At 44.6% G+C, this 16,391-nt stretch overlaps 1 protein-coding gene across 1 annotated transcript in view; it reads right to left on the reverse strand.

Annotated features, from left to right (window-relative positions):
• Window positions 1-16,391, reverse strand: part of NDUFA10 (NADH:ubiquinone oxidoreductase subunit A10) — a 25,932-nt gene continuing 9,541 nt past the window's right edge. Inside the window, exons 8-10 of the mRNA XM_021539607.3 lie at window positions 14,901-14,986; window positions 9,651-9,759; window positions 1-432 (exon numbers count right to left, since the gene is read on the reverse strand). Coding sequence (XP_021395282.1) covers window positions 364-432; window positions 9,651-9,759; window positions 14,901-14,986 — 264 coding nt within the window. The 3' untranslated portion in view covers window positions 1-363. The remainder of the gene's footprint in view (window positions 433-9,650; window positions 9,760-14,900; window positions 14,987-16,391) is intronic.

The following is a 16,391-nucleotide window of genomic DNA, read 5'->3' on the forward strand; positions in this document are numbered from 1 at the left end:
TTTGTGAGAGCCAGGAGGGTACAGGTTTAATTTCTCTTGAATCAGCAGAACAACACTAATCATGGATAATAATGTGCCACAGTCTCAAGGAAGAGAAAACACAGCTCTGATGTTGAGCCTGCCCCAGCTCACTTGGCTATACCACACTGACTATCCAACATCCCTGAGTTCCTCAGGGAAAAACAAACCAGAATGAAGTGGTTTTCCTTCTGGAAGTCTACTCCCTTCTGCTGGGGACAGGAAATGATTTGAGCAGTGTTTCCTTGGTGCTGCACAAGTGATGTGGAGCAGGTGCACTGAACATGGCTCCTCTTCCCTCAGGTCCTGTGGTCCATCCAGCCAGGGCTCCAGCAGGAACAGATTTCATTTCAGCCAGATCCACTTGTCCCCAACATCAGCATTGTAGCCTGGCTTGTACTTGCGCCCAGGGAGCTAAAGAAAGCAGAAAGCTCAGTCAGAACTCTGGCCACTCCCCTCAGAGGTTTGAAGTGCCTTATGAGATCTACAGAACACAAAATACTGTTTTTACATTGTAGTGATAAAACGTACAGAAAAATTAATCTCTCAAAAAAGACTGAGCTGTGCAGCTGAAGGGGGGACTGCAAAAACCACAATATATATATGAAAACGAGGCAAATGATCTCAGCATCACATTCCACCTGGATTCATCTACCTCTTCCCAGACTGAGATGGTTCCTCTAACTGTATCAGGGAGAAGAGGAACTGAATCTCATTCCAAAATAGGCAAACACATTATTAAATATATTAAATAATTAATGCATCAGATACTGAGTTAAATATCACATTAAACTGTTGAAATGAAAATGCAGATTCAGCCTTCAAGAACTGAACTTATCTTCATTAAAGCAAAAACAGTATCTGCCTGCCTTCATCAGCAAAGTCAGGAACTACTTTTTGATGGAAAAATCCAAAGATTTTTGAAGCCTTTACCCAAATTTTGACTCTGGGACCTAAGCAACAGCCTGTGAGTCTCAGTGCTGAAGTAGTGCCCTTTGGAAGGTACTGACCACAACCTGGAATGCCAGAGATGGTGAGACCCTGATTCTAAAAGCAGAATGCATCTCCAGAACATCCATTCCTACCTCTAGGAACCAAAAAGAGAGAACAGAACACCTCTGAGCTCAAATACTGGACCTGAGAAGCAAAGCACCAGAAAAAAAGCCAATGAGTTTGGTGAGAAAGGCTGAAGCCAGCAAAGATGCTGTAATAAAATTCTTCCTTTAAAAATAAGCTATCTACTGGCAGCCTCTCCAAATAATTAAGCACAGATCATCTGCTCTGACTCCAAACAAACACTCGTTTCAGACAAGACCCCAGACTTGTCCTGAGGATTTTCCCTTTCCAAAAAAACATGTAAGAGGATCCTGTTGGGGAGAGCTGCCTCTGCAGAGAGAAGCAAGATGCAGTCTTGATAAAATCTGTACTCAGGCCACAGAAATGAATTATTTAATAAAAGATGAAGCCCGCTAGTTTGAGGAAGGGGAGTTGTGTTTATGTTCACTTGAATGTCAAAAACCAAGACACTTCTTTCCCTAAAAATCAAGCTGACAGAAGACCTGACCTCCTCCACGAGATACTTCCCACCCTGCCTTGTCACAAACCATTTATGATCAGTTTTTCTGAGGTTTTTCAATTAATGTCTTGTCTAAACATCAGCAGAATCCACACAGTCCTGCTGAGAGTTCCCCCCACTGAGCAAAGAGGAGATGGGAGATGAAAATAAACTATTACTATCTCTGCCCCACGGATCTCCAGCAGTGAGCCAGGGAGGACATGAGACCTCCTGTGACCAGCCTGTGACACAAAAACAGCTCTCCCTGGTTCTCTCCAGGCAGCATGTAATTGGACCTTTGATACTTGAAGAGATTCCCAGATAAGTAGATTATTAAAGCAACAGGAGATCTCTGGGAAAATACAGCAGTTTACAGTTTTGTTTCTGGGAACATCTGCCCTCTTTAAAAAGCTACAATATCAACCCCAACAGAATTCAAATTCATTGTCCAAAACAAATTCCCTGTGTGCCTTTGGTTAAAGACATGCAAGACATCAAAGCAAGTGTTATAAGTATTCATCCATAACTCCTTCATTCACAGTGGGCCTTGGCAAAGGCAGGAGAGTTTGGGGATTTGTTACAGCTAAACTTTCAAAACAATCAAAAAGAAAAAAAAAAAGGGAAGAGGGAAGCAGAGTAAACAACTCCCGTGTTACCTAGGAAGCAGGATGATGGGAATTTATGCTCTGTGCACAGGATGCACAAGTGACACCGACCACTTTGCCAAACTCTGCTCTTCAAATCCCACATCTTCTAGCTGTGACTGCAGTAAAAGAGCTGCACAGTTGGAACAGGGGAGGATTCTGCAGAGAGGAGTGGTAGGAGCACCAGAGAAGATGTGGCGATGCAGGGCAAGGGGTAAGATGGGCTGGTTCTGGTTAGGCTGGTGCTCCAAAGTGCACCCAGCTGAAATTCCCAGGCTGCTCTTGGCCAGCACAAGGGCAGGGATGGAAATCAGGGACCAGCCCTGAGGCTGCTGGGTTTGTCTAGGCTGGGCAGCCCTGCTGCAAGAGATGATGGAAAGGAGATAGGAGAAAGCTCTACAGGAATTGCCAGCAGCTGAGACAACAGAGAGGGACTGAATATTCACCTTCTCTTGCAATACAAGTTCCCTAGAAGTGTCCCAGGCCAGGCTGGAGCACCTGGGATGGTGGTGGAAGGTGTCCTTGCCCATGGCAGGGGGCTGAGATGAGATTTAAGGTCCCTTCTAACCCAACCCATTCCACAATTTTATGATCACAGAGATCCCACCAGGCTCCCCCACATCCTTGCAATTCCTGCCAGGTCACCAAGGAACAAATTTTTCCACTCCATGGAAATCAAGCGTGAATGAAGCCTTGGCCTGCTGCATTACACTCTACAGAACCCAAATGTTGGCAGTGAGGACTATTTCCAGAGGGATGGGGTAAAATCCACCACACAGAGCACAAAACTCCTGAAATTAGCTGAACCCAAAGGTAGAGCCAGCTCAAAGGCATCAAACTGCTCAACTTTAAAAGAGCAATAGGAAAAAAAAAGACCGTCTCATCAGTTAAATTAAGAACCTGCCACAGAAGTGCCTGTCAAAATTACAAACATGATGAAAAGCCCCATAAAGTAGCAGAGACTGTGGAAGAGTAACAAGCAGCTCCAGCCAGCTGCTTGCTCCACATCATTCCACACCAGGCACGTGCAGGTAGAGCTCTGGAGAGCTCCAACCACCTGGAAAGGTTGTTGAGGAGGAGCCTGCCTTGTTTTGCAGCCTTTGGGGAACAAACAGAATTACCATTATTGCCTTCTATTCCTGCTCTGCTCTGTGCTGATGGCTGGGCTCCACAGCTCCAAGAGCTCTATAAATAGCCTGCTCAGAGGCAGCACTGATCAAAGAGCACTTAAAAGCAGAGTCATTGCTCTGGGAGCTCAGGCTCATTCATCAATATCCCGAGGCTGTTTAGAACAGCCACAATAATAGTCCCTTCCATCACTGCTGGGAACAGATGACTGCTTTGTACAGGAGAAATCCTTGCTTCCAAAGGGTTGACAGTGTTGTAGACACACAGCTAAAATCTGGGAGAGTCTAGGAACATGGAGCTGCAGATATTGGCTGGATTCTGGGAGGGTTTAGTTCCTGATTGCTCCATATTATTCCTCCTCTGGTTCCTCTCTACAGCTACACAAAAGGAGGATGTAGCCAGGTGGGGTCAAGTCTCTCCTCCCAAGGGACAAGAGGAAACAGCCTCAAAATGCATCAGGGGACACTGAAATCGGGCGTTTGGGAAAAAATTCTTCATGGAAAGGGGCTGTCACCCTTGGCAAAGGCTGCCCAGGAGTCCCCATCCCTAGAGGGACTTAAAAGCCACGTGGCACTTAGGGACATGGGCTGGTGGTGGCCTTGGCACTGCTGAGTTTAAGTTGGACTCAATGATCTTCTCCAGCACCACTGATCCTGTGCTCCAGAGCAGCAGTTAAAGCAAGGAAGGGGAACAATTTGCCCTCCAAACAGACATCTGAGGTGCACATGGCTTGGTTTCCAAACGCCTGGCACAGGCAGATGTTTGTTACAGCCTTACTCCTGCCATCCCTTACTCAAATAAAACCCTCAATGCCATTAACATCCATTGCAGCCCAAAAAACAAGAACACCCAAAAGTTTTGCTGAATTGAGGCTAAAATAATTCCAGTTTGCTGGAACTGTTCAATGACTGCTGTCCTGCCCTTCATTCATTCATTCATTCACTAAAAAAATAAGACAAAAATCCTTTGGAAAAGAAGTGCCTGTAAGAGGATCAGTTATCCACTAGAGAGTGCAGGGAAAAGCCAAGGAACTAATCCAAGAAACAGAGCACAGTTAAACACCTCAAAATGACTGCACACTGTAAGATCCATGGAGATGCTACCCCTCTATTACATTATATTCCAGTTAATTTTAATTTAACAGAGATCTACCCAAGGGATTACATCCCTCCACAGGTATGGGATTAAGGGGGGTTTGGGAAAAGGGGATGTGCTCCCACATAAAAAAGTGCTTCCTTTCAAAGGGACAGACTATCAAGTAGAAAATGGATTACTTAAATGCCAGTGAGATTTGATTGTATTCTTGATTCACAGAGGCACCCAGTGCCTGGGACAGCAGGGGCCATCACCTAAAATAAAACAGACACAACCACCAAAACCAAGATTTGAGACAGTTACAAGGTCTGTCAGGCTCCTTCCCTACTGTTTCTGGGATAGATATCCCTGCCAACTGTCCATGATGCTTTTCAGGGTGAGCAGGGTGGAAAAGCTGCCTGTTCCTAAAGAGGGGATGCTCTCACACTCTCCCCATATGGACAGGATTAGTGAGAGCAGAGGAGAAGTGGGAAGGTGGGAACAGGAGCAAATCCAGGTATCCTTAAGCAACAGCTCTGTTATTCCCAGGTTTTTGTTATTCCTCAGGTTCTTTTGGTCTTACTGATACCTAGCTAGGCAACAGCTTGTTACTTTAGAAAGGGCTAAAAATACTTTTGCACAGATAAAACAGAAAAAAAAACCCTTAATGAAGCCTCTTCTAATTTATTATGTGTCTGTTTTCATTCCTTCCTGGATTCAAGAGCAGACAGGGCTGGGCATTACAACTGTCAAACACCTCCTTTACAACAGAATTAGGAAAGGAGATCTTGATTGTAAAAAGAATGAAAGCCTCATCAAGCCAAGAAAAAAATGGCAGGAGAGAGAAAACAAAGTTCTATCAAATGCAGCAGCTATGGCAACAATCACAAACAGAGAAGGAAAGACATCCTAAGCTCCTTGCTCTTGCAAAGGCAAGAGTTGATCCTGTTGTTGATCCAGACTCTGGCTTTCTGAAAGCTCAAGTATTCCTTTTGTAGCTCTTTCAGGAGATTTTTATGTGAAGAAGTCCCTGCACTCTCAGCAGAGATGAGGAGCTAAGGGCCCTGCTAACCCTCTGCTTGCCAGCAGCCACCTTCAGCCCCACAGCTGCCAAAAAGGGCCAGAGCAGCTCTTGGGCCCCTCAGACCTGGAGAGCCTTCCCATAACGCCCTCTCTTTCTGGCTGGCTGTGATTTCCCATTGCAAACACAAGCTCTTCCAGCACTCTCAGCGTTGGGTGGTGGGACAGACCTGACTCATACTGCAGACTCACCTTCCACCACTCAAAGCTACTGTCCTACAACCACCTCCAACCTGGAGGTATGGCAGACACTGGAGGATTTTCCCTCCTAAGGCTGCATCCTTATGGAAAAGAGTGATGAAAAGCCTGGGAAAAGAGTGTGGGATTCCCCACCCTCCATCCTGTTCCCTCTTCTCTGCTTGCTGCTACACAGGACTGCAGGGCCCTACCAGCCACACACTCCCAAGCCCTGGGCAGGAGGGAGGAGGATGAGGAGCAGGACACAAAGATCAAGTTAGGCAAGGCAGCTGAGCCTTGCAGCTGCTGTGGAATGAGCTGAATTGCACATCACAGCAGTAGCCAGGACTTTGCTCGAGCTTTCCTTACTTCATGCTCAGCATCCCTATATTCCAAAAGCCGTTTTCCACCATGGAAAACAGGGAGGGAAATAAAATGAGAGCCTTGTCGTACCTTTCCGTGGCACAGGACAAGGAGGTATCACCTCACACTGCCAGAGGGCCAGATTAGACAGATATTGGAAAGAACTCCTCCTCTATGAGGGTGCTGAGGCCCTGGCACAGGGTGCTCAGAGCAGCTGTGGCTGCCCCGGATCCCTGCAAGTGTCCAAGGCCAGGTTGGCTGGGACTTGGAGCAACCTGGGATAGTGGAAGGTGTCCCTGCCCATAGCAGGGTGTAGGAATGAGATGAGTTTTAAGGTCCCTTTCAACTCAAAGTGTTCTGTGATTCTTTGATTCTCCAAATTGCAGCAAACAGCTGCACTTTTATGTACACAGAAAAGCATACACACGTCAAAGACGCTGTTTTTGCCCACTCCAGGAGATGTAGCAGGAGTGTGAAGTACATCAGCACATTATTTAAGTACACTGATTCCATTAAACAGAGCCATTTGTTTTCATCTTCACTGCAAACACATCTGCCTAAGTGCTCCAGCTCTCCAGCTTCACAGGGTGCACACAGAGATTGGAGCATTATCCCTGCGGATTGTGTGCACTTGGAAGAAAGGCAGAGAGTTACAGCAGTTGTTAAGGGAAAAAAAAGGGTAGTCAAGCCTTTACTAGTCTGACAGTTCCTAAAATAATGTTGCTTCCCTGAAGAATGAACGTGCTTATCTCTGATCTACAGAACCTGACTGAAAGGTTGCTTTTCCCTTGCCAGAAGAGTGTCCTTAGAAGTTTCTGAATGCCTGAGCAGAACTGCTGGACCCTGCCAGACGACTTAATGGTATAAGAAGGCTACAGAAAGCCACCTCCTCATACATGAAAAGACCCCTTACATCATTTAGAGGATATACATTAAAAAAGAAGTGGGTTTCGAGTATTCAGAACTGTATGTGGCCATCTCATTATTTCATGGAAAAACACACATACTAAAATCTTGAACTCTGAAGTGTTCTTTCCTCCTCCTTCTTGGTTGCTTCTAATGAATATTTTGAACAAAACCCAGCTTCTACCTGGAATTTGTAACTACCTGAAAACCACCATTATTAGGCAGCATGAATTGTGTGCATGGAGCTCTGAAAAGCACAGCAGTTTGCTGCCTATTGGAGAGATCAAGGATTTATGAGTAGTTACAGAGGGAAAAAATCCCCTATGTAAATCATTGTATTTATGTGGTAAACATCATTACACCAACTTTAGAAGCGCACATTTCCCACAAGGAAAAGTTAAACTTCTGTAATTATCTCATAATTAAGCCTTTACTTACAAGTGAGCCTAAACCCTTTATCTTCAAATGCCAAATTGGCAGCACAGCTGTGACCGTCCCTGTACAGCCATGGACAAGGCAGGGGCCTGTGATTCCCTCTTTACAGAGCCAACAACCTCCCAGCCCAAATGTGGGTGTCTGGAAGCTCATCTGCTCTCTGTACCTGTGCTGGTTGGCCTCTTGCAGGATCACCTCTGCACAGCAGCCTTACCTGAGAAAAAAATTCAGCCCTTCATTTGCTAAACAAAGTTGGAAGGTAAAAAAACCCCTAGATCTTCAAAGTTTCAGCACAAAGAATGCAATTCTCAGAACATAAAACAGCAGGTGGGGCTGGCTTTGTGCTTCCCCTTCCAGTAACTGATTGAAAACAGGAAAACTCAGCATCTTTTGCATTGTGCACCATCCCCGTACAGCCTCCACACTACTGAAGGATTACACGTATCCAAGCATTTAGAAGAGAGAAAATTAGTATTAATGTAGCCTAAATTTAACAGAATACTTCCTGAAACAAACAACTCCTCCTGATTCCAAAGGACATTATCGCTTTCCACAGCACTTTCCTGAATCAGGGCCTACAAACAAGGCTGCAGAAGGGAGATTATATTTTGGCAATGTTTTTTTTTGTTCATCTTCAGCTGTCAACTAACTGGTATGGAGCAGAGCAATCCAATAGCACAGCTTTCCTTCCCAGGTAACCATAATCCCACTACTAAGCATCCCTTTGCTACATCTGCAAGGCAAGTCACAAATTTCTCCTGGCAGCCAGTTACTGGATGAGCCAGGACATTCTCAGTTTCCTGCCAGCACAAAGAGGCATGTGCTGCTGTACAGCCAGAGGAAAAAAGTCTTTCAGAAGTCTCACCCCAGGCTCTCAGCACACAGCACTAAGGTCACATCTAGCTGTGTGTCAGGCAGCCTTAGTAATTCCCAGCTCTACTGCAAAGGGACATCTCAGCCCAAAAAAAGCCCTCTCATCTTGGGGAAGAAAGGCACAGGCAATGCAGATGGATGCTGTGTGCTAGAGACAAGTCATGCAGCAGATCCTGCTCAAATCTGTGCTACACAACACAGCCAGCTCTTGGAGGGAAGGGCTCCAAAAATCCTGAGCCCGAGCTTGAAGTTCTGTATTTAAGAATGTGATGCCAAGGAGGACGAAATTCTGAGAGCAATTTCTCAGCTGGACCACAGAGTTCTCAAATCCATTAGACAACTTCAGATGCTTTCTGCTGCTTTAACCTTTAGCCTCTTTTACAAGCTGAAAAGGTCACATCTCAAATGAGGCAGAACAGTGTGAATCCAGGAGCCTCTCTACTACACAGCCAGCTGAGGAGGAATAAATTATTGGAATATTCTGTCTATTCCAGAAGAAAACATTGGTAGATCAGTTTCCAAACAAGTCCATAAATCTGTATCTTACATTTTAATCTCAGTAAGAGACTGTATACTAACAGGAAAAGAAAAATTATAGGGCTTGGATTATGCAAATCATGGCTTCTAACAATTTACATTGTATATTCCTCCCTTTGTCTTCAGGATTTCCTGGAAAATAATAAGATGAGGCGGCAGAGAAGATTTCAACCGAACTGGAAAACAGAGGCTCACCTGTAACTTTGGCCACTCAGTGTTAATTATCAGCTACACAACCTCTCCAAGGAGCTTTTCCAATACCTGGGCTTTAGGTAAGCCTCGTGTGGGGTGAGGACACCGTGCCAGGGAACCACTGAGCAGCACAAGGGCAGAGCTCTGGGGGGATTGGAAGCTGCTGTCTCCAGAAGCAGCAAGGCAGGAGCTAATTAAAATCCTGTGTGGGAGCCTGCATGAGGTGTATGAGAGCACTGGGCACAACAGGCTTTGGATGTGTGCCCACGTGCAGAAACACTCTATTTAAAGCAACAGCACTTTGGGGAAGCGAGGCAGTATTCAATTCCTCCTCTAAAAAAACACTCCCTTCCCTCAGCATTCAGTAAGGAGTGGCCACAGGTTTCCAACGTTCTTGTTTGACTTAAGGGACTCAGATTTCAGAGGTCACAGACTCATCAGGGCACAAGAAACAGAAGCAAGTAAAAACCATTTATCCTTTAGTCCAAATCTAAAGACAAAAAAAAAAATCAGATTATGAAACAAACCATTTGCTTCCCTATTCCTCTCGGGGGGAAGCTAGACTTCAAAAAAGGTGGGGATTTGGGCAGAACGCACAAGTTCCCAGCAGCAATGGGCAGGGTGAAGCAGCAGTGGGAGCCCCCGGCCGTGTCCCCAGCAGCACTCACCTCCCGGTACTCATAGTAGATTTTGTCGTACTCGGAGCCGCCAATGGTGATCTCGGGGACGAAGCGCGGGATGGACACAGAATCCAGCACTCCAGCCTTGTCCTGCACACTGAAGGGAAAAGGAGCACGCAGTTCACACCCGCCCCCAGCAAGAGCCAAGTACTGCACCCAGAGAAGCTATGGCTGCCCCATCACTGGAAGTATTCTGAACCAAGCTAGATGGAGCTGGGATGGAGCAACCTGATGCAGTGGAAGGTGTCCCTGCCCATGGCAGGGGGTGGACTGCCAGGGCTTTAAGGACCCTGCCAACCCAAACCATTCTAGGATTCATTAGCATCATTCTATGATTAAAGAGCTACTTTTCTGTTAAATAAAGCTTCCAAAGATTTGGGCTACTTTCCAAACATTTATCCTTCTCCTTACAAATCTATGATGTATTGCCCCTCATCCTTGACTCCAGTTTGTTCCTGCTCCAACTTCCTTCTCCATATCCCCTCCCAGGTTCACCTTTCTTGGAGATGCTCCATCATTCCTGGGACCCTTCTACATGAATCCCCTCCGGCCTTTTTTATTTCTATAAAAGCAGTATAAAAACCAGTGGTTTTATTGAATGCCACACACTGCTTTGCTAAATTCCCATCCTAAATGGACCAGTACTGAGACAGTGAGAGGGTCTGGAAGGAGGCAGTGCCTCCAGCACCCTGTCTTGGAATACCTGGAGGAAGCTGCAGCAGCTCCAGTGATGGATCTCAGGATCCACAACTCTGCACAGCACCAGCACTTCAGATATCCCAAATTTAAAATGCCTGAGAAACTGCTAGAAAGCCTCCTGCTGCCTGTGGTTATCCACAGGCCAACAGTGCCACCTGCACATGGCTGGCAAAAACACATCCCCTTCCAGTCAGCAATGACCAAACCCTAAATCCAACACCAGAAACTCTGCAAATCAGGTTGTTTCCAGTGAATTACATTTCTCAGCAAATACTGACATGCACATCAAGCACATGCCCTGAGCAAAGTTCATCATCTTCAAGCAATTATTTTTACCCCCAAGTCATAAATTTTGGGACCGTTCCTCTCAGCAGTAAAGAGTTCCAAAAAGTGAACTGGTCTGCTAACATACCCTTGATATTCTCTCTGTAAATTATCCCACTACAGACAGATTTGTAAGGAAATACAATAATCCAGTCAAAGATCAGATGGAAGAAGGTGAGGATAAATGCTCTTTTCCAAGATCAGGATCAACAGTAAAGATGCTTCCTATAAACTATAACAATATTTAACATCAACAACATTAAATGTGTATTTCACGTGCTGGAAGGCACACAAGGGAGTCCAGGCAGATATAAAGCATAACATCACACAGGGAAATAAGGTTTTGTAGCCATCCACACTGCAGTCAATACACTCCTTCCCTAATCTCAGCCAAGTGGCCATTTGGAAAGGACAATTCCCAGGCACAATTAATTTTAGTTAAGGGCCAAATGACAAACTTACTGCTCCCAAAACTTATTTGCACAAGAAAAGAATGAAAGTTACTGATGGCTTCTCCATGTTCTCTGCACTTTCAGAAATAATTTGGAATACTAAGCAAAAGCACACCCATTGCCACAACAATGTCTAACCACAAAACCACAGCCACTTGCCAGGACTAATTCCCTGCTCAGCAGGAAGCATTTACAGACACCTTTTGTGTTTCTTTAATTTTATTTCTCTCCCCCAGCATAAAATCATCACTATTTATTATTTTCTGACCCTTTAACAGACTTTCCTGAAGGAGCTCTCAGCATGCAGCACCTTGCTAAAGGTGCAAGGTGGGGTAAGGGAAGGAAACAGTTTAGAAAAAAAATTAATGAAGCAACCCAACCAAAACCACCTGAGCTTGCATAGCCTGGGCTGTGATTTCTCAACACCTGATGTTGGCATAGTCACAAAACCTCAAGTGACAAGAGAGACCTAAAAGCCAACACCATAAAACCATTCCATGTAAGTTCTATGTTGATAAAGGAAATTAATATTCTTTCTTCTGCCAAAGGGACTCCAATTCCCTCATTTAGCCAGGCAGAACAGGTATTGCATGGCCAAGGTGAGGCACAGCCACTCCCTTGATGAGCAAACACTCAACATCAGCATCAAGAACAAAAAAAAAAAAATTCCCAAAAAAAGCAGGTCTGCAAGAAAAGGAGAGAAGGTGCACCAATAACTATTCAAACCTAGAAAAGCCACTGCAAAGAAGAAATCACAAAAGAAGTGTTTCAACTGCAGCAAAAAGATGGGGTGGACAGGGCTTGGAGCAACCTGGGATAGAGGAAGGTGTCCCTGCACATGGCAAGGGGAGGGATGAAATGGACTGTTAAGGTCCCTTTCAACCCAAACCATTCTGGGATTCTATGATTTTATGATGAAAAGAGAACCAAGGTGCTAAAGAAAATAGCTTCTAGTGCCAGAAGTTTTACAATTAATAGTTCATAAGATTTTTGGAGTCTCCATGACAGAAGTCTCAAAGCCTGATCCAACACACCTCTTGTCAGCCCTTCTAGTCCCGCTGTTTGCAATCAGACATTTAAACAGGGACACTTCTTCCCCTTGCTAGGCAAAGCTACACTGGAAAGCAAAGTTGCAGGGTCTCTGTCCCTCACTGCCAGGTTCTGAAGGAGCTGCAGGGACAGATCAGATTTAGTTGTGCAGTTGTCTGATGCAACAAGCGCAGCAATTTCTCCCTGAGCTGATAAATAACACAGGCAAGGCTACACAGCCTGAAGCTCCTCCTCCCAAATGCAATTTATTTTGTAATACATGTAGACAGACAAATGTCACTGGGAAGGGCCCAGATAAAAACATGCCTGAAACAGTGCAGTGGCAGCAGAGGAGCTCCCTGAGACAATTAAAAAGCCAGAATGGTTCCTGTTGGAGAGGAAGGGAAGATATGAAGAACATCCTCTGGAAGACACCTCCAGCTTCCAAGCCACAAATGCAGCCCTTTTTAACCTTTTACCAAGATTCCCACAACCACGCTGCCAGGGCAAGGGAGAGCACTTAAGGGCAGGCAGGGAGATAAAAGAGATCATTATGCAACTGATTGCCCACGGGTTGGGCTCACCGGTTTGATTAGCTTCATTAATCACTCAAGAGGCCCTGCTGGGGTTTCCATGCATTAGATCCTATACATGTGCAATAAAAAGTTTTCCTCAGTCCTGCTCACCCATCCCAGTCACCCAAAGGTACAAGCTGAGGGTGGAAGAGAACAGCAGGGCTGACAGCCCCAAGAGCTGGGAGGTCAACAAAGGAAGCAACTGCAGATGGAAAACCAAACAGGGCAGAACTTTGATTAGATATTAGGGGAAATTTCCTCACGGGCAGAGTGGTCAGGCATTGAAACAGGCAGTGGTGGAACCACTGTCCTTGGAAGCGTTCCAGAGACATGTGGGGGTGGCACCTGGGGACATGGGCTTGAGGTGGGCTCAGCAGTGCTGGGAGAATGGTGAACTCAAACCATCTCAGAGGGCTTTTCCAAGCTGAACAATTCTAAATAGCTGTTGGAGCCTGCCAGGAAGACCCAGGAGAGGGCAGTATGTGCCTGCATACAAGCTGGCACCGGGAACCTGTGCCAGGAAAGCAGGAAAAACACCTTCCAAAGGAAAAATTGCCATAGGCACAGGACGCCTGCACATCTGTAGGGACCACAGGCTCTTTGCTACTTGGGCATTGGAAAAAGGGAGAAAAGCATCAACTTCAAGGTTCACAGACTTACACCTAGGCATTGAATCCAGCATGCAATTCCAACACAGCCAATCTGCAGCAGGCTCCCTGCCTTTCTGGAGTTACCATGGGGAAAAATCATGTCCAAACACACACTTTTACAGTCTCTTCCCAGGCTGCCCGAGACATTGCCCAGTATTCCCTCACTCAGCTGAGCAAAGCATGAGCTCAAGACTGGCATAGGATTTGTTGTCATCCCTTTATTGATGCTCTTGACAGCCCAGCACAAAAAAAGATTCAAAAACAAACCACAGGAGCTAGGCTTGATGCTCAATGTGGGTCCCTTCCACACAGGATATTTATGATTCTGTGGTTTAAATAAGCAGCTTATTGCATTCTAGGATCTTCAAACAACCCCATGGTTTTGCCAAAAGAATAAATAATTTCTTATTACCTACAGTGACAAGAGCATTGTGCATTAGACTCACCCCCCTCCAAGGTTCAAAATTCAGTCCTTAAAGCAATTTATTCCCTTTTAAAACTGTGAAATAGAATTTTCATACAGTATCTTAACACACTTCCCTAATTGACATGTTTCCTTAAACTCCTTCCTACTCATCACAATTAGTAATCCTTTCCTCATACCTGCATTAGTAGCATGGAGCTATAGGAAAACAAGCAACTTATTTCCTCTCTCAAAGGAAGTCTGATTGTGATCATTTTTTAGATGTTATCCTCCAATTACTACACAAAGTAACCTCATCTTTGACACATAAAATGCACCCAAATCATGACTTGATCCTCTCAGATACCACCCAGCACTGCTCTTCTGCAATTTATCTTCACTCCTTGATAGAAAAACCATACAATTAGGAGCATTATCTCTATTTTTAGGAGGTACTTAAAGTAACAGCACAGAAAAGTAAAATGCAAGAAATATCACAACTCTGCAAAGAAAGTTTAACTTGCTTCTCCGATGCCTGTCACAAAGACACAAACTTAGGGGCATATACTCAATTTAAAAATCTGCGTTTCTATTAGCCTATGAGATGACCAGGAAATAATGAATAGAACTCTTACATTTTGTTTTGAAAATGTAACTACTGAAATTTCCACCTGCACATTCAATATAAAGATGAAGTTGCAGCAAAATGGGGAGCCTGTCTTACTTCTGGTATTAACAGCCTTACAAGTACAGCTATATTCTTTATATACATCTTTGTATTTTATAAACAAACTGACAAATTAAACATTATACATTTGCAAAGAATTATTAAAATCAAATTAAATTCTATTACAACAAGTTATTTTCCAGTGTCTGAGTCTGATCTCTTCCAACTGGGCAGACAAGGATCTTCAACAAAAATCACTCTTAAACTTGTCTGGAGCCTCTTGTCTCAACTATCAGCAGCAAAAATGCTACACCACATTCCAGTGCCAAGCATCAATATTACACAATGCAACCCCACCTTTAAAAACTCATGGCTTTGACCATTTTCCCTGGAATTTAATGCCAAGAATTGCTCTGTGGCTGGATGAAATCACACTTACTAAAGTCTCAAGTGATGGAAAGAAACATCATCTTGTTCCACCCATGGCCCCTTGTCAAACTTCAGATACTCGATGTCTTCAATTACCTGGAAACAGAAAAGAAAGCTCACTAAGGGGTGGTTTCATCCAAAAATTAATTAAATAATCAGAACAGGTTATAAAACAAATGAGAAAGGCTTCACTGCTAAAGCTGTAGTAATAAGGCAAATGTCTAGAGATAACATGATCATCCCCCAGGTCTACTTCTGGAGGCCGTGGCCATGCCAGGAGTACTGGGCACACACGTGGGGCATCTCCTAATATCCTGTGCTTTCAGCTTTGGATGGTAGGGAATAAACTGGCTGAGAGGTGCCCTTGTTGCCAAATTCTTACCAGATCCAAGACATTCTTCCTTAACCTGCCACTGGGGTTGAAAAGCCAAGAAGACACAACCTCACCCCTGAGGGAGAATAAGCAAGGGATGGAGGCAAGTCTAAATTTAACTCCTTTTTGTTACAAAAATAAAGTTTTGTCAGTTTTATTCCCAGAGAGGCTCAGTAACACATTCTCTGAGACAGGCAGGGGAGCAGATGTGGCATTTGCCTCAGTGCTGTGTGGTTCACAGCACAGAAACAAAGGCACATTTCAAGCTGGAAAACTCAGGCCTACAGGAGCTGCAGTGATGAGTCCAAGGGCTCAGGATTTCACCATCACCATGACCCACCCATGCATGAAAGGAAAGGTAACTCACAGCTCAGAACCCTTCAAATAAGCAATGCCAGCTCAGCAAATCATTCCTTCACCATCCCCAAACTTATCAATCCCTGGTTTGAGCTTCACTTACAGCCTGGCTCCACCAGAAAACAGATTTTGCTGCTCCAGGAGGTAATTGCTTACCACACCTGGCTGTCTAGAGCTGAGGAAAACCTGCCCTGGTGTCAGGAAGAGGCACTTCAGGTGCCTGATGAGATGGATACAGCACCTCGGAGCAACCTGGGAAGGAGCAGATTCTTACAGCTCCAAACAACCCTTTCCAGAGACCTTTTCCATGGGGAAATGATAAAGCTGAGGTCATGACAATAAAAGAAAAATCCTTGTGTTCTTTAAATACACTGTAATTATTCCCTGCAAACTAAATCCCAGATATTACCATATAAAAAAATATAACCAAGCACTATTACAAAGTAGCCTCAACTATAAAGATCCACCCTGACCAGAACTGGTAAGAAATTTGGACATGACTGAATAAACACTTTTGAGGCACAAACTGCTGCAACATAACTCCAAAATAAAAGGAAGAGAGGTATAAGTTAAGTTAGTTCAAACAGCCATTATTTCTTTGAATTATTTAATTGCCAAGCTGAACACAAACAATTCCTTCTCCACTCCACAGGAAAGCTTTAGAAACTCTCTGAACCTGGTAACAGCACTAATCACAGAGTTGCTACAATGGGCTCAAAATGTGCTACAGGGGGAAAGGAATCTGCCTTCAAATTAGTTTTGCTCACTGTA

The sequence above is a fragment of the Lonchura striata genome, chromosome 8, assembly GCF_046129695.1.
Source record: "Lonchura striata isolate bLonStr1 chromosome 8, bLonStr1.mat, whole genome shotgun sequence".
NCBI lineage: Eukaryota > Metazoa > Chordata > Aves > Passeriformes > Estrildidae > Lonchura > Lonchura striata.